Source organism: Balearica regulorum, chromosome 1 (assembly GCF_011004875.1).
Source record: "Balearica regulorum gibbericeps isolate bBalReg1 chromosome 1, bBalReg1.pri, whole genome shotgun sequence".
Classification (NCBI taxonomy): domain Eukaryota; kingdom Metazoa; phylum Chordata; class Aves; order Gruiformes; family Gruidae; genus Balearica; species Balearica regulorum.
In genome coordinates, this window is record NC_046184.1 from 219,020,348 (window position 1) to 219,037,107 (window position 16,760).

Sequence of the window (16,760 nt, forward strand, 5' to 3'; positions counted from 1 at the left end):
GTGCCGGGGGCTCCCCGAGAAGTGGCTGCGGCAACCGGGCAGGGGCGGCCGGGCCGGAGCGGGCCGGGGCCGTGGTCGGGGGGCAGCTCGTGTCCCCCAGCCCCAGCATCGTCCCCCGGAGCACCCGCAGGGAGCAGCCGTGGGCGCCGGCCCCGCCGCCACGGTGACGGCCGCCCGGTGACCGCTCCAGGGCGCGGCCGCGCGGACGTCCCCGGCGACCACCGTGCGACCCCCCCCCCCCCCCGCCACACACACACACGAGTCCCCGACCCCGCCCGGGGCTCCAGCTGCAGCCCGGTCCGAGCGCCCCCCGCCCCGCTCCCGCTGCCGGTGTTCCCCGCGCCCGCCGCCCCCGTTCCCCGCATCCCCCCGCCCCGCCGCGTCCCCCCACAGCCCCGCTCCCCGCTGCCTCCCCCCGGGCTCCCCCCGCTCCCCGCCGCCCCCCGCCCCCGGCCCGCCCCGCGCCCCCGCCCCGGCCCGCGCCGGGCGCCGCCCCCGCTCACTCTCCCGGCGGCTCCGGAGCGGAGCGGAGCGTCCTCTGCTCCCGGTGCCGCCGCCGGGGCGGGCGCGATGGGCGCGGGGCGGCTCTGAGGGCGCCATGGACCCGCGGCGCCTCAACGAGTCGCTGCAGGAGCTGCTCTGCCGCCCCGGGAACGGCTCCGGCTCCGCCACCGGCACCGGCACCGGCTCCGCCGGGAACGGCTCCGCCTGCGACCTCCTCCGCAGGGGCCTCCGCGGGCCCCCGGCACCCAAAGGTGAGACCGGGAGGGGGACATACACACACACCCCCCCCCGCTGTCCAGCCGTGCGCCCCCCGCCCGCCTGCCCCGGTTCGTCCCGCCGCACCCCCCCGTGCGTGCAGCGCACCCCGGTGCCCCTCGTCTGCCCGCCCAGTCCCTCCCGGTGCACGCCGCCGTGTGTCCCGGCGCAACCCACCGTGCACCTCATCTGCCTGCCCGGTGCACCCCGGTTCGTCCCGCCGTCTGCCCCGGGGCTCCCGGTCTGCGCGCCCGGTGCAGCCCACAGCACCCGCCGCGACCCCCCGGCGCGTCCCGCCGGCCCCGGTCCCCGGTCCCCGGCCCCGGCAGGGATGTGCCCGGGGCTGGGGGCTCGGCGGCACGGGCACTGCCCGGCGGTCCTGGTGCCGGCTCCCGGGGCAGCCCGGCGGGGATGTCCCGGGGTCCGAGCTGGGCTCAGCCCGGGGGGGGACACACGGGGCTCTGCCCGGGGGGCAGCGCGAAGGCGGAGGGGACCCCAGCCGGGGCCCGGCGGGACGAGGCGGCCCCACGGGGTGCAGCCGCCGCCCACCCTGCACCCCCGCCCCGCTGCCAGGGGCCAGGACCCCCACCCACCCCCACCCGACCCCACCGCGCCCGGCTGGGGCTCCGCGGGCAGCGGGATGCGGCGCCGGCACCGGCTGCTGTTCGGCTCCGGGGGGATGAGCAGCCCCGGTCACGTCCCAGCGCAGCCGGGCGCTCGGGCACCGGGCTCCCCCTGCTCCGGGAGGGCAGAGGCGCAGGGGCGGCCGCAGGCAGCCAAGTCCTGCCCGCACGGCGAGGGCTCGGCCCTGGGGACAGGCGGGATGGGGCCACGGCACCATCCACGGCACCCGCCTGGCTTGGGGTGCCCCGATGCTGGAGCCCAGCCCGGGCGGTGGTGCGACCACGGAGCCAAGCCGGGGAGCAGCCGGGGCATCCCGGCCCCGCAGCCGCTGCGGTGGCAGCCACGCCGAGGGAACCCGGGCACCCGGTTCCCAGCTCCGGACCGAGCTTACCGGACATGGCTGGAGCCGGCTAGAGCCAGGGTGCCCGGACCGTGCCCAGCCACGCCACCCGCCTGTGCTGGGATGCCTGCAGGCTGCCGGGGGGGGCATCTCCTCGGCCACGCTGCCCTCCAGTGCCGGGGTGCCACCGAGGTGCCCGCATGGCAGCCGATGACCCTGCCGCCCGCAGACCTGGACCTGACGGTGCGCGTCCTGCTGTACACGCTGATCTTCGTGCTGAGTGTCTGCGGGAACGCCCTGGTCGTGGCGGTGCTGCTCCTGAACCGCCGCCTGCGCACCGTCACCAACTCCTTCCTGCTCTCCCTGGCGCTCAGCGACCTGATGCTGGCGCTCTGCTGCATGCCCTTCACGCTCGTCCCCAACCTCATGGGCACCTTCGTCTTTGGAGAGGCCGTCTGCAAGCTCATGGCCTACCTCATGGGTACGAGGGGGTGGCGGGCAGAGGCGGGGGGGGGGGGTGCCGAGCCGTGCTGTGCCGTGCCGTGGGCGCTGACCCTCACTGCCCGCAGGCGTCTCCGTCTCAGTCTCCACCTTCAGCCTGGTGGCCATCGCCATCGAGCGGTACAGTGCCATCTGCAACCCGCTGCAGTCCCGCGTCTGGCAGACACGCTCGCACGCCTGCCGGGTCATCGCCAGCACCTGGCTCTTCTCTGCGCTGCTCATGCTGCCCTACGCCATCTACAGCACCACGCGCGCCGTGCCCACCCGTGGCGCCCGCCCGCCCGTCAGCCAGTGCACCCACGACTGGCCCAGCGAGCACGTCCGGCAGGCCTGGTGAGTCGGCCCCGGGACCCCCACTGGCCCCCAGAACCCCGGCACGAGGCGGGGACGTGGTCCAGCTGCCGGCCCTCCGCTGTGGCCGGGCTGGTGAGGAGCTGCTGAGCGATGGGCGCTGCTTCTTCCAGGTACGTCCTGCTGCTCCTCATCCTCTTCTTCATCCCGGGCGTGGTGATGATCGTGGCTTATGGGCTCATCTCCCGCGAGCTCTACCGAGGCATCCGCTTCGAGCTGGACATCAAGGGGGAGGCTGCAGGTGAGGGGCCGGGCTGGTGCGGCGCAGGGCTGGGGGCACCGCTCGGCACTGCCCTCACCTCCCGCACCGTGACCCCCGCATGGCAGACCCCCTGCCGTGGGGCAAGGGAGGAGGGCTGAGCCCCCACCCTGGGTCCTTGCAGCTGGGGGGATCCCCAGGGACCCCTCCTTGCACGGGGCTTGGTGCCACATCCTGTCCCAGCGCCCCGCTGCACCCCACCGGAGGATGCGCCCGTGGTCTCGGGTGACGTGGGTCCCCACGGTGCCACGGCCCTGACCACATCCCCTCCGCCCCACAGCCCAGCGCAACGGCGGCGGGGAGCCAGCGCCCGCCTGCGACGAGGGGGACGGCTGCTACCTGCAGCTCTCCCGGCCGGGTGGCGCACTGGAGCTGCGGGCGCTGGGCGCGGCGGGCGCGCAGCAGGACCGGGCGCGCATCAACAGCTCGGAGGCGAAGCTGGTGGCCAAGCGGCGCGTGATCCGCATGCTGGTGGTCATCGTGGCCATGTTCTTCCTCTGCTGGCTGCCCATCTTCACTGCCAACACGTGGCGCGCCTTCGCCCCGCGGGCGGCCCAGCGGGCGCTCTCGGGGACCCCCATCTCCTTCATCCACCTCCTCTCCTACACCTCCGCCTGCGCCAACCCCCTCATCTACTGCTTCATGAACCGCCGCTTCCGCAAAGCCTTCCTGGCCACCTGCGCCGGCTGCCGCCGCGCCTGCCCGCGCCGCCCGCTCGAGGAGGAGGTGGCCAATGCCAACGCCTCGCTCTCCAAGTTCAGCTACACCACCGTCAGCAGCCTCGGCCCCCCCTGAGCCAGCTGCCCCGGCCCCCGCTGCCCCCCAGCCTCTGCCCGCACCCCCCATGCCTCCACGTGCCCCTGTACCCCCCTGTGCCCCCCCTCGCCCCGTGCCTGGCACAGCTCAGTGCACCCCCAGCCTCCAGGACCCCCTGTGCCCCCTCCCCCTGCTGCCCTGGGGCCTCACCAGCCCCCGCACATCCCCAGGACCCCCGGCACCCCCGGCACCCCCAGCCCGAGGTGCCGCCGTGCCCAGGCTGGGCTGGGGGGAGGACCCGGGGCAGGGGCTCCGCAGGGACCCTGGGGGCCGCACAGGCTGGGGACGGGGGGGGTGGAGGTGCCCCCAGCCCAGCCCGGGGTCTCCCCACGCCGCTCCCGGGATCCGGCTGCAATAAACTCGCCCTGCGCCCACCTGCGCCGCTGCATCCCGCCGCGCTTGGTGCGACCCGACCCGGCACCAGGGGGCCTGCGGGGCCGAAGCCGGGGGGGACGGGGGGGTCCGCACTGCCCAGGGGCGTGGGGCCGGGGCTCAAAGCTGCGGCAATCCCGGGGGCAGCGGCAGGGGCTGCCTGCAGCACTGGGGGGTCCGGGGCTGGGGATGGCGGTGGCCAGGACAGCCCCACCAGGCTCCGCACCGCCACGGCATGGCACGGCGCCGGGACAGCACCGGGACTGCACGGCACTGGCACGGCACCGGCACGACGCAGCACCAGCCGGGGTGGCTCAGTGGTTCCTGGGCAGCGGGACCTGCTGGATCACCTGCCCCGTCCTGGGGTCCCACCCGGCAGCACTGATGGAGGAGCCGACCCACACCATGCCCGGCAGGACTGGTGCGAGGGTCACACACACACACACGTGCACAAATGCACCAACACAAACTCACACAGCGGCACACAGCCGTACACAAACCTGGGAAAATCACCCCTGGGAGACACCCACATTGCACTCGCCTGACTCCATCTCCACAGTGCCCAAGGGGACTCCATCTCCCACCATTCCAGAGGGGACACCATCTCCCATGACGCCCTAGGAGGACTCCATCTCCCATAAATCCCAACAAGACTCCATCTCCCACCAGTCCCAATGCGACTCCATCTCCCATGATCCTCAACAGGACTCCATGTCCCATGATGCCCCAATACAATGCCATCTCCCATGATGCCCCAAGATGACTCCATCTCCCATCATTCCCAACAGGACTCCATCTCCCATGATGCCCCAACAAGACTCCATCTCCCATGATGCCCCAGGAGGACTCCATTTCCAATGATGCCCCAAGAGCACTTCATCTCCCACCATTCCCACCAGGACTCCATCTCCCACCATTCCCAACGGGACTCCATCTCCTATAATTCCCAACAGGACTCCATCTCCCATGACGCCCCAAGAGCACTTCATCTCCCACCATTCCTAACAGGACTCCATCTCCCACCATTCCCACCAGGACTCCATCTCCCATCATTCCCAACAGCACTCCATCTCCCATGACACCCCAGGAGCACTCCATCTCCCACCATTCCCAATGGGACTCCATCTCCCATGACACCCCAGGAGGACTCCATCTCCTATAATTCCCAACAGGACTCCATCTCCCATGATGCCCCAAGAGGACTCCATCTCCTACAATTCCTAACAGGACTCCATCTCCCACCAGTCCCACCAGGACTCCATCTCCCACCATTCCCAAGAGCACTCCATCTCCCATGACACCCCACGAGCACTCCATCTCCCACCATTCCCAACGGGACTCCATCTCCTATAATTCCCAATGGGACTCCATCTCCCACCATTCCCACCAGGACTCCATCTCCCACCATTCCAAATGGGACTCCATCTCCTATAATTCCCAACAGGACTCCATCTCCCATGATGCCCCAAGAGGACTCCATTTCCCATGACACCCCAGCGGGATGCCATCTCCTATAATTCCCACCGGGACTCCATCTCCTATAATTCCTAACAGGACTCCATCTCCCAGCATTCCCAGCAGGACTCCATCTCCCATGATGCCCCTCGCGACTCCATCTCCCAGCATTCCCTGTCCCCAAGGCTCCGCCCTCTCGGTCGGTCTCTCGTCCCCGCCCCCTCCCGAGCAGAGCCCCGCCCTCCCCGTCCCGGCCTCGCTTTCCTGGGCCCGCCCCTCCCGCGCCGGCCCCGCCCCGCCCCCGCCGGCGGAGCGTCCTTGTGCCATGGCGGCGCGGGCGGAGGGCTGCGGCCCGGCCCCGCCGCTCTCGCTGGCGCTGTCGTTGTCGTTGTCGCTGTCGTTGTCGCTGGCGCTGTCGGCGGGGTCGCCCCCTGCCGGGGGGGCGGCGTTCCTGGAGGCGGTGCCGCGCTGGGGCTGGCGGAACGTGTCGTGCCCGGTGTGCCGCCTGCTCTTCGGGGCGCTGGACCTGGCGCTGCAGGTGGGGCGGGGGGCGGCACGGGGGGACGGGGGGACACAGGGACGGAGGGGTGGGATGGGGCCAGGAGGGGGCCAGGGATGGGGGGGGGGACAGACAGGGACGGGGCGGGGTCACGGTCAGGGTCACGGTCAGGGTCACGGTCAGGGTCAGGACCGGGCTGGAGCCAGCCGGGATCTCGTGACGGGGCTGGGACACGTCGTGACTTGTGACAGGCACGGGACAGGCTGGGGCGGGGGTGGGACGGGCCCCGGGACTCCCCGTTGCGCCCCGAACTGGGTGGGGGTCCCTGGGTGGGTGACGGGGGGTGGAGGGGGCCAGGCGGGGGTGGGCGCCCCCGGCACCCTGAGCCCAGCCGGTGCCCGTCCCGCAGCTGGAGCCCAACGTGGTGCGCGTGGGGCGCGTGGCGGCCCGGCTGTGCCAGGACCTGCGGCTGGCGCGCCCCGAGGTCTGCCGGCAGGCCGTGCAGCTCTTCCAGCGGGACGTGGTGTCGGCCTGGGCCCGCTCGGTGCTGCGGCCCGGCGAGGCCTGCGGGCTGCTGCTGGGCCGGCGCTGCGGCCGCTGGGACATCTACGGCGCCTGGAACGTCTCCCTGCCCGCCACCCCCAAGCCGCCAGTGCGGCCCCCGGCGCCCCCACCGCCCGGCGCCCCCACCGCCCACATCCTCTTCCTCACCGACCTGCACTGGGACCGCCGCTACGTGCCGGGCAGCGACGCCGCCTGCCCCGACCCGCTCTGCTGCCGCGGCACCGCCCGTCCCGGCCCCGGCGGCGCCGGCTTCTGGGGCGAGTATGGCAAGTGTGACCTGCCGCTGCACACCATCGAGGCGCTGCTGGCCCAGCTCCCCGGCGCGGCCCACTTCGCCGCCGCGTACTGGACGGGTGACATCCCGGCACACGACGTCTGGCAGCAGAGCCGGCAGGACCAGCTGCTGGCCCTGCGCACCGTCACCGGGCTGCTGCGCCAGCACCTGGGCGCCCTGCCCGTCTACCCGGCCGTGGGCAACCACGAGGCCACCCCCGTCAACGCCTTCCCCCCGCCATACGTGCGGGGCAATCAGTCCTCCGCCTGGCTCTACGACGCCATGGCCCAGGCCTGGCAGGACTGGCTGCCCCCCTCGGCGCTGCAGACCCTCCGGTGGGGGCTCCGGGTTGGGGGGGGCTGAAGGCTGGGGGGGCTCTGGGCAAGGGGGAGCTGCAGGCTGGGGGGGCACAGAGTCATCTCCATACTGGGGGACAAGGGGGGGCCCAGGGTCACAGGGGCGAGGGGTCTCAGGGTGGGGGAGTTGTGGAGCAAGGGGAGGGGGCTTGCAGCTGGTAGGGGAGGGGGGCACGTTGGGCAGGCGAGGCTGGGGGCGCTCGGGCCAATGGGCAGAGGGGAGGGGGATGCTGGGGGGGGGCAGCGCTCACTCCCCCATCCCTGCAGGGCCGCCGGTTTCTACACGGTGCAGGTCTGGCCAGGGCTGCGCCTCGTCTCCCTCAACATGAACTTCTGCTCCCAGGCCAACTTCTGGCTCCTCATCAACTCCACCGACCCGGCGGGGCAGCTCCAGTGGCTGGTGGGGGTCCTGGCGGCCGCCGAGCAGGCGGGGGAGAAGGTGAGGGGCGGAGGCCTGGGTATGGGGGGGACACGGGAGGCCTGGGGGGTCCTGGGCGCCCCCCACCCCCATCCTCCGCCTCCCCCAGGTGCACATCATCGGGCACATCCCCCCCGCACACTGCCTGCACAGCTGGAGCTGGAACTACTACCGCATCATCAGCAGGTCAGCCCGCACCGGGCCCGGCACCGGCAGGGCAGGGGTTGGGGGGACGGCACCGTGCTCGTGTCTGGGAGCCCAAAGCTGTGCGTGCCGGGCTGCGCTGTGCCGGGACCAGGGCCAGCACCGAGGGGCACGGGCTGGGGGCACGGTGTCGGCTGAGCCTGGCGTGACCGGGGGCTGCGGGTCACAGGACTGGCTGCACCGCGCCCGGCGTTGCCCAGCACGGCGGGGCTGGGGTGGAGGTTTGGGCACCGGCAGCCCTGACCCCCCGGCCTGGCGCAGGTTTGAGGGCACCATCGCGGCGCAGTTCTTCGGGCACACGCACGTGGACGAGTTCGAGATGTTCTATGACGAGGAGACGCTGACGCGCCCCGTTTCTGTCGCCTTCGTGGCCCCCAGTGTCACCACCTACATCAACCTCAACCCTGGTGTGCCCCGGCCCCCCCCCCCCCGCCCCAGCCCCCTGCCGCCCACCCTGCCGCTGACCCCCCCCCGCCCGCAGGCTACCGCGTGTACGAGGTGGATGGTGCCTACCCCGGCAGCTCCCACGCCGTGCTGGACCACGAGACCTTCATCCTCAACCTCACCGAGGCCAACGCGCCGGGGGCAGAGCCGCGCTGGCAGCGCCTGTACCGTGCGCGAGAGGCCTACGGGCTGCCCACCGCCTTCCCCGACGACTGGGACCGGCTCATCCGCCGCTTCCAGGACGACGAGCGGCTCTTCCAGCGCTTCTGGTTCCACTTCCACAAGGGTCACCCACCCCGCGAGCCCTGCCTGGCCCCCTGCAAGGCCGCGCTGCTCTGTGCCTTGCGCACCGGCCGCTCCGCAGACCCCGGCCTCTGCCAGCCCCTGCGCCCGGCGCTGCCCTTCCCGCGCATCCAGGCGCTCTGGCGGCAGCGCCAGCTCTGCTGACCTCCCTGCGTGGCCTGGTGCTGCCGCTGGCACAATAAAGGTGTGATGGACCCAGCGGCTCCTGCCCTGCGCCGTGATGGCAGGCAGCCCCACTCCTCCTCCGGGCAGGTGGCGCAGGGAGGGGGCCAGGCCGGGCTGGTGGAATGGGTTTATTAATTATTTAGTACGACACAGATCTTTGTTACAGCAAGAGCGGCGGCTCCGGAGCCAGCGGCCCCGGGGAGCCCCACGCCGCAGGTTAGACCGCATGCATTGGGGCAGGGCGGGCCCCACGCCCCCGCCATCGTCCCCACGGGGCAGCGGGGGGCTCGCCCCAGCGTGTGGGGCAGGACCCCCTGACCCGCCACCCCGGGGCACGGCCGGAGGAGGCAGAGCCGCGGCAGGGCACCACACTCAGCGAGCCCCCCGCATGGGCACGTGGCCCCGGCACACACGCGCAGGTGGCTCTGCGCACGGGCACGCTCACACTTGCACGCACGCACCCCCACCCCCCACCCCGGTGCGGGCTCACCCCCCCGCCGGTGCCCTGCGCATCCCCGGCCCCACCGCTCCCTCCGTCCCGTCACGGGGGCAGCGGGTGGGGAAGGGGTCTCGGTCGCTCGTCCCGGCCCGGCTCACGGCGTCTGGGCCCCGAGGCGCCTGGGCTTCAGGCTGCCCAGCAGGGTCTGCACGCCCCTGCGGACGGAGGAGCCCACCCGGCGGGCCACCGAGTCGGCGGGCGGCGCGGGCAGGCAGGAGCTGGAGGCCTGGGGCCGGGCGTCCAGGCACTTCTGGTAGCGCAGCTGGGGAGAGCGGGGTCAGCGGGGCCGTGGGGCAGGGGAGGGGGCCGCGGGGACGGACACTCACCATGCAGGCAGCCTGCAGCGCCTCGCTCAGCCCGGCAGCGTTGGGCTCGCACCAGACCATGTGGCAGCGGAAGGCGCCCGGGGCGCTGGCCATGATGAAGGCGAAGGAGCGCACGTCCCGGCCCACCCCCATGAAGGACAGGAACCGCACGCGGCATTCGCACAGCACCGCCTCTGTCTGCAGGCACGCGGACGGGGGTCACCGCCGCGCCACACACCGTCGGGACGGGGATGGCCGCGGGGATGGACCCACCTGCTCGTGGGTGATGGTGAGCGTGGCGGGCGCCACGTTGACCACGATGGGGGTCCAGTGCTCCTTGCTGCCGGTGGCCAGTGCCGCTTCCAGCGCCGCATTGATGACATCCATGCCTGGGGACGGGCAGGGGGCTCGGGGATGGGCCGGGGTTCCCACCCCATGGCGGCCCCAGGGGTGCGGATGCCCCCGGCCGCCCCCCACACCCCTGGCCCCATGCTCACCCACGGGCTTGGCGACAGGCACGCAGCCCAGGTAGCACACCGGGAACTTCTGCACCACCTCGCTCTTGGGCACCGGGAACTCCACTGCGGCACACGGCAGGGTCGGCACTGTGCCGGCACCGCCGTGCTGCTGCAGCACCCAACCATCGCCCATCCCCCCGCCCGTCCCCCAGCAGCCGTCCCTGCCCCCCCAGCTCCCCGGCCCTCCAAACCCCCCATACCCTGGAAGGGGATCTCCACCAGCCTGGCGGGGTCCACGGAGAGGCCGTTAGCCAGCGCCCGGGCACTTCGCCGCTCCACCATGATCTGGGGAGAGCACAGGGGCACCGGCCCCCCCAGCCATCACGCCACGGCCCCCAGCCCCTGCTCCCCACACAGGGCCGCGGCCCCCCGTGGTGACCTGGGGACAGGGCCACGGCCATCGGGGCAGGGAGGGTCTCACCCGGGAGTGGAGCTCAGACCGGGCTGGGGGGTCCGGGGGTTCTCACCTGGGGCTGGGGGGGATGGGGGGGCTCACCTGGGAGCACACCTCGTGCAGACTGGTGGCGATGTTCTTGGCGGGGCTCTCGCAGCGGAAGACGTGGCACTTGAGCATCTGCGTCAGCTGGTCCCGGGCCACGTAGGCAAAGTCTCTGCGGGAAGGGGCTGCGCTCAGGACCCCCCCCGGCCACCCCAGCTCCCCACCCCGGGTGCCTCCACCACCAGCCCAGCAAGGGACGGGGCTGGGAGGACTGGTCGGCGGGCACGGGGCTGGGTGCCGTACCTCTCCCTGCGTCCCGGCCAGCGCAGCAGGAGAGAGCCAGAGAGTGGAGTTAGCGCATCCTCCACGGCCCCCCACGAGCGCCGCCCCATGAGCGCCCCCCCCATCTGCCCCACACCACTGGGGGGGGGCTCAGCCTCGGGACCCCACACACCCCCATGCCCCACGTGCACAGGACCCCCAACCCCATATGCACCCACATCCTTGCACACCCCACACGCATGGGACCCCCAGCCCTGGGTGTAGCTGGACCCCACATGCCCCCAGACCCCACGTGCACAGGACTCCCGTGCCCCGTGTGCACCCACATCCCCACACCCCACGTGCAAGGGATCCCCCCGCCCCCCCTGCACCCCAAGTGCCCCCCAACCTGCACACCCTGCCAGCACCGGGCACCCCCCCACCCCATTCCGCAGGACCTGCCCCGCACCCACAGCCCACCTGCACCGTGCTCCCACACGGCGGGACCCCACACAGCCCCCAACCCGGGACCCCCGGCCCCCGGCACCCCCCACCTGCCGCTGTCGCGCCCCACGCCCCAGACGCGGATGCTGGCCACGGGCTGCGCGTGCAGCAGGGCCTGATCCTGCGGGTCCACCAGCTTCAGCGTCTGGTTCTCCAGCAGCAGCAGCATCGCCCGGCCCTGGGGGAAGCTGCGTCAGGGGGGCCAAGGGCCGCACCAGGGGCTGTGCCAGGGGCTGGGGGGGGGCACTCACCTCCCCCCAGGCGCCAGGGGGGCCACGCTGGTGCAGGGAGAGCTGGCGGATGCAGTTGTTGACAGCGATGCTGCTCCGGCCTGGCGCCAGCTCATCCTCGCTCATCTCCACCCAGCCCAGCGAGCGCACGGCGAAGCGCTGCAGGGGACGGCGTGGGGCATGCACGGCGTGGGGCGGCCACGGCCCCGCTGCGGGGTCCCCGACCGGCCACCTGCCCCAGAGCCGGCTGAGCCCCCTCCCACAGCAGCGACGGCACCAGGGCAGCACCAGGGTACAAGCCCGGGGTGGGGGTCCCAGCCGCCCCCCCGGCACTGGGCAAGACCCCGGACCCCACGGGGGCAGCAACGGTGGGGAAGGGGCCGGCCGAGCCGGTGGGGGCCCCGCGGCAGACTCCTACCTTGGAGCCCGGCTTGTCCTCCTCGGCCAGGGCCACGCTGCAAGAACAAGGGGGCTGTCACCGGCTGCTGCCCCCTGGCACCAGTGGGGAGACCCCAGCCCCCAGCTCTGCCCACCCAGGCCCCCTGCACAGGGGCAGCTCTGGCCCCACGCCAAACCCACACACCCCCCTCCCGCTGCCTGTTCCCCGGGGTTCCCACCCCGTGTCCCCCACGCACCCCCCACCCGGCGAGGCCAGGCCCGGCGATGGCGGCTCCTCGTCCTGCGCTCCAGGCTCCTCATCCACCTCCTCGGCCACAGGGTCCTGGGGAGGGAGCGGGGGATGGCAGGGGCCAGGCGCCATGGGGTGCTGCCCCCCCAGCTGCCCACCGCCCCCTCTCACCTTCCAGAAATCCCCCTCACCGAAGCGCTCAGCTGGGGCGAAGCCCGTCCAGGCGAGCTGTGGGGGGAGTGGGGCTGGGATCAGGGTGCGCACCGTGGGGCAGCCCCACACCCTGGAGGTCCCCACTGCCTCATGCCCTGGGGGGCAGCCCCGTGCCCCGGGGGTCCCCACAGCCAGGACTCACCGGTGGCTCCTCGGAGGGGGTGTTCCCCGGGGAGCTGGGGGCCGAGCCGCGGGCCAGCCCCGAGGGGGGCTCCCACTGCGTGGTGCCAGTGGGGATGTGCCAGTAGTAGGTGCCCGAGGTGTCCTGCACCCGCATCCATCCCGCAGGCAGGTCCGAGTCCGTCTCGAAGGAGTTGCGGGTCCAGAAGGAGTCTGGGGGAGCAGGGGCCGGTTGGGATGGGACGCCCTGGCAGCCATGGCACAGCCCCACACTCAGCCCCACGGAGCCCTCCCTGCCCCCCGGAGCGGGCACCTGCCCCGGCACCCAGCGAGGTGGGGACCCCCCTGGAAGGTCTCTGGGCCCCCCCATCACCGTGAGGACGGGGGCCTGTGGCCAGGCAGGGCCCACTGCGGTAGAGGGGGGTCCCACATCGCCACAGGGATGGGAGACCCAGGTGAGGCCCCATAGGAACGGGGGTCCTAGGGCCCCGCAGCCGAACCGGGCGCCCTGCAGAGCCCCCGGGCCAGACCCCACGGCCAGGTGGTGCCACAGCCCCCCGCACCCCGCCACGCTGCCCAGGCCCCCGCCACGGCCCTACCTGGGCGCGAGTCCAGCAGGACGATGGCCACGAAGTAGTCCGTGCTGCACATGGTGCCACCGCCCCATGCCGGGGGTCGTGCCGGCTGCCGGCCAGAGCGCAGCCTGGAGCCCCCGCAGCCCTGGCCATGGGGTGCCGTGGGGCCCGGCCCGCTGCCCTCCCCACCCCGCTGCCCTCCCGTGGCCCCCCTAGCCCAGTGCTACCCCACCCGCAGCCCCGGGGGCTGTGAGGGGCCCCACGGCGGGGCCCAGCCCCACGGCAGCCCCGGCCCCACATCGGGCCGCGGCCCCCTGGCCCCACAACGGGCTGTGGGGCAGCCCCATCCCGGCCCGGGTCCCCATCCCGGTCCCGGTCCCCATCCCGGTCCCCGGCAGCGCTCACCTGCGGCCGGGCTGGACCAGGCGTTTCCCCGGCAACCGCTGACGGCAGCGCCAGGGCCGGAGGGATGCGCCAGCGGGACCGGGATGCGCGGGGGGGCGGGGACGGGCACGAGGGGGAGGAGGGATGGGGGGGGAAGGGATGGGGGTGCAGGAGGGCAGGGATGGGGGGCAGGGACAGGCACAGGGGGCAGGGATGGGGGGTACATGGAGGCAGGGATGGAGCAGGGATGGGGGAAGGGATGGGGCTGTGGGGAGGCTGGGACAGGCATGGGGGCAGGGATGGGGGCAGAGGCAAGCATGGGGGTGAGGATGGAGCAGGGGGGCAGGTGTGGGGGGTGCAGGGATAGGGGGTGGGCATGGGGGGGGTGGGGATGGAGGACAGGGATGGAGGTGGGGGGGGGGGCGCAGAGAGGGGGTCATGGTTGCAGGGACAGTGGAAGCATGGGGATGGGGGCACTGGGGACGGCACAGCGCAGGCCGTGGGGCTGTGCAGGGCAGACAGGACGTGGGGGCACACCGAATGGGGAGGTGACACCCCAGGCATGGGGACAGGGAGCTGGGGACACGGGGGTTCTACAGCTTGGGGGGCACAGCAGGGAGGGGGCACGCAGAGGTGCTGTGGGGGGCGCACCCCAGAGAGGGGCAGTGGGTGACAGCACGGCAGGGCCAGTGCCATGGGGCACGGCGGGGGCAGGGGGCAATGGGGGCTGGGGGGCAGGAACTGCACCCAACAGGGATGACGGGAGGAGCACAGGCAGCTATGTGGGGCTGGGGGGCAGCAGTGGGCACATGGCCAGGGATGGGGGGAAGATGTGGGGCTGACAGGACCAGGCTGGGCAGGGGAACGGGCAGAGCGGGCAGGGACAGCCATGGGGCTGTCAGGGGAAGTCATGGCGCAGCCATGGGGCAGGCAGGAGCAGCCATGGGTCAGACAGGGACCACTGTGGGACAGGCAGAGCAGGCAGGGACAGCCACGGGGCAGGCAGGAGCCACCGTGGCCCAGGCAGGAGCAGCCGTGGGGCAGGCAGGAGCAGGCAGGGAGACAGCCGTGGGGCAGGCAGGGGCTGCCAGGGGTCAGTCGCAGGCCGCCGTGGGGCACTCTGGGCAGTCACAGGCCGCCGTGGGGCAGGCGGGGCCCGCGGCCGCATGCGGGTGCCCACCTGCGTCGTCGGGGGAGCTGCCGGGGCTGCCCTGGCTGAGCGTGGCCCAGCTGGAGTCCTCGTCGCTGGCGGTGCCGCTGCGCACGCCGAAGAGCAGGCTGGCGCTGCGGCCGTGCTCGCGGGGCGCCCGCTCCCCGCTCGGCTCCGACTCGGCCGTCATGGGGTCGCTCTGCACCGGCGTGGAGTCCCCGTCGCCTTCCTCCTCCTCCTCCTCGTCCTCCTCCTCGTCCTCCTCCTCGTCCCCGGCGCCCCGCAGGTCGATGAGCAGGGGCAGGGCCCCCCCGCCGGCGTTGCGGGCGTTGCGGGCCGAGACCTCGGTCTCCTCGGGGGGGGTCCCCAGCTCGTTGCGGTTCTGGTCCCGCTCGGCCGCCCGGCGCAGCTGGTTCTGCCCGTCCTTCACCCACTTGGCGTTGGCCGGCTCCTCGCCGGCCGGGCCCCCCCCGCCCCGCAGCCCGGTGCTGCCGTGCAGGGGGGGACCCTGGGGGGAGCCCTTGGGGCGCAGCGGCTGCCCGGGCTCGGGGGGGCCCCGCAGCCCCAGGCTCAGCCCCGGGCACCCGTTGTCGTTGGCCAGGTCGCTCCGCTTGCCGAGGGCCCCCGACATGGCGGGGGCGGGGGGGGGGCGCACGGGCAGCGGCGGCACCGGGGGGCGGCGGGACCCCCCCGGACGAGCCCCCGCCCGACCCGACCCGACCCTCACCTGCGGCGGGGGGGGGGGTCCTACAGCCGCCGGGGCGCCGGCGCCTCCGCGTCCATCGGGCCTGCGGGCAGGGGCCGTGGGCAGGGGGCGGGACCCCGGGGGGGTGTCCCGCGTCCCGTGTCCCTTGTGTGTCCCGTGTCCCGGCACGGCCGCCCCCCCGCCGCCCCTCGGACCCCCCCGCTCCACCGACCCCCCGCGGCCCCCACCCCCACACACCACACCACCCCCCCACCCGCAGCGCAGAGCGGGCCCGGGTCGCCCCCGCCGCTCGCCCCCTCCCCGCCCCCCCAGAGCCCCCCGGGCCCGTCCGGTACCTGCGGCGGCTCCGCTGGGGGTGGGGGGGTGGGGGGGATGGGCGGCTTCCGCTTCCGAGGGCGGGGCGGGGACAGCGCCCCTCCCCCACCGCACCGGCACGGCACCCGCGGTGACACACGGTGTAGTGTGGTATGGTATGGCATGGTACAGTGCGATATAGTGCGATATAGTGCGATATAGTGCGGTGTGATATGGTATCGTGTGATATAGTGCGATATAGCGTGGTGTGATATTGCATGGTATCGTGTGATATAGTGCGATATAGTGTGGTGTGGTATTGTATAGTGTGATATAATGTAATGTAGTGTGGTGTGGTATGGCATGGTGTAGTGTGATATAGTGCGATATAGTGTGATATAGCATGGTGTGGTATGGCATGGTATGGTATAGTGTGATATAGCACGGTACGGTACAGTATGGTGTGGTACAGCACGGCACCACACAGTGACACGCGGTGTGGTGTGGTATGGTATGGTGTGGTATGGTATGGTATAGCATGGTGTGGTATGGTGTGATATAGCATGGTATAGTACGGTATGGTACAGTGTGGTATGGCATGATATACTACAGTACAGTATGGCACTGGCAGCGGCACTGGCACTGACACCAGTATGGCACAGCATGGCACGGCACGGCACCATATGGTATGGTACAGCATGGTACTGGTACCAGTACTGACACTACCACTGGTGCCAATGGTAGTATGGCAGTATGGCATTGACACCGGCACTGACACCAGCACCAGCACGGTACAGCATGGCATGCCGCTGGCACTGGTACTGGCACTGACAGCAGCACGGCACAGCACCAGCACCAGCACCAGCACTGCACAGACGGGATGGAGCGGCACCGGCACAGCACAGATGGGTCCACACAGCGCGGCGCGGCACAGCCCAGGATGGCACGGGAAGGAGCTGGACAGCACAGCATGGCACAGACCGGCACAGCAGGGCACGGTGTGTCACGGCATGGCACAGACCGTGGGGAGCAGCCTGGCACAGCCTCACACAGCACCATCTGCTCTGGTCCAGCATGGCACGGCATGGCACACCATGGCAGCAAGGGGCAGGGTGCAGCCCCAAAGGGCGCAGCACGGCTCGGCTCAGCACACGTGGAGCAGCACTGAGCTGGACAGTGCGGTGCAGGGACACACGCTCCGTCATGGCACATAACACACCAGACGTCATG

General features: G+C 72.5%; 3 protein-coding genes across 5 annotated transcripts; 2 read left to right on the forward strand and 1 right to left on the reverse strand.

The window, feature by feature from the left end:
* Positions 1-506: 506 nt before the first annotated feature.
* CCKBR (cholecystokinin B receptor) lies at positions 507-3,923 on the forward strand. 2 transcript variants are annotated; one of them, XM_075742756.1, is made up of 5 exons: positions 507-755; positions 1,953-2,204; positions 2,293-2,557; positions 2,689-2,816; positions 3,115-3,923. In XM_075742756.1, exons 1-5 carry the CDS (start codon positions 599-601, stop codon positions 3,627-3,629), a joined length of 1,317 nt encoding a protein of 438 aa, XP_075598871.1. In that variant the 5' UTR covers positions 507-598; the 3' UTR covers positions 3,630-3,923. The 2 variants fall into 2 exon arrangements, with proteins under 2 accessions (XP_075598871.1, XP_075598872.1); XM_075742757.1 differs by lacking the exon at positions 1,953-2,204.
* Positions 3,924-5,714: 1,791 nt separating this feature from the next.
* Positions 5,715-8,734, forward strand: SMPD1 (sphingomyelin phosphodiesterase 1). The gene is made up of 6 exons (XM_075742750.1): positions 5,715-6,015; positions 6,386-7,149; positions 7,438-7,609; positions 7,698-7,774; positions 8,054-8,199; positions 8,274-8,734. The coding sequence occupies exons 1-6, from the start codon at positions 5,803-5,805 to the stop codon at positions 8,681-8,683; spliced, it is 1,782 nt and encodes a 593-aa protein (XP_075598865.1). The 5' UTR covers positions 5,715-5,802; the 3' UTR covers positions 8,684-8,734.
* Positions 8,735-8,819: 85 nt separating this feature from the next.
* APBB1 (amyloid beta precursor protein binding family B member 1) lies at positions 8,820-15,607 on the reverse strand. Of its 2 annotated transcripts, none has more exons than XM_075742742.1 (14): positions 15,572-15,607; positions 14,561-15,318; positions 12,444-12,634; positions 12,260-12,316; positions 12,096-12,181; positions 11,879-11,915; positions 11,482-11,619; positions 11,281-11,408; positions 10,523-10,637; positions 10,227-10,311; positions 10,006-10,089; positions 9,782-9,897; positions 9,530-9,706; positions 8,820-9,465 (listed from the first exon to the last, which is right to left on the reverse strand). In XM_075742742.1, the coding sequence occupies exons 2-14, from the start codon at positions 15,159-15,161 to the stop codon at positions 9,298-9,300; spliced, it is 1,983 nt and encodes a 660-aa protein (XP_075598857.1). In that variant the 5' UTR covers positions 15,162-15,318; positions 15,572-15,607; the 3' UTR covers positions 8,820-9,297. The 2 variants fall into 2 exon arrangements, with proteins under 2 accessions (XP_075598857.1, XP_075598858.1); XM_075742743.1 differs by lacking the exon at positions 15,572-15,607 and adding an exon at positions 13,021-13,105 and having other exon boundaries at positions 14,561-14,695.
* Between the last annotated feature and the right edge of the window lie 1,153 nt (positions 15,608-16,760).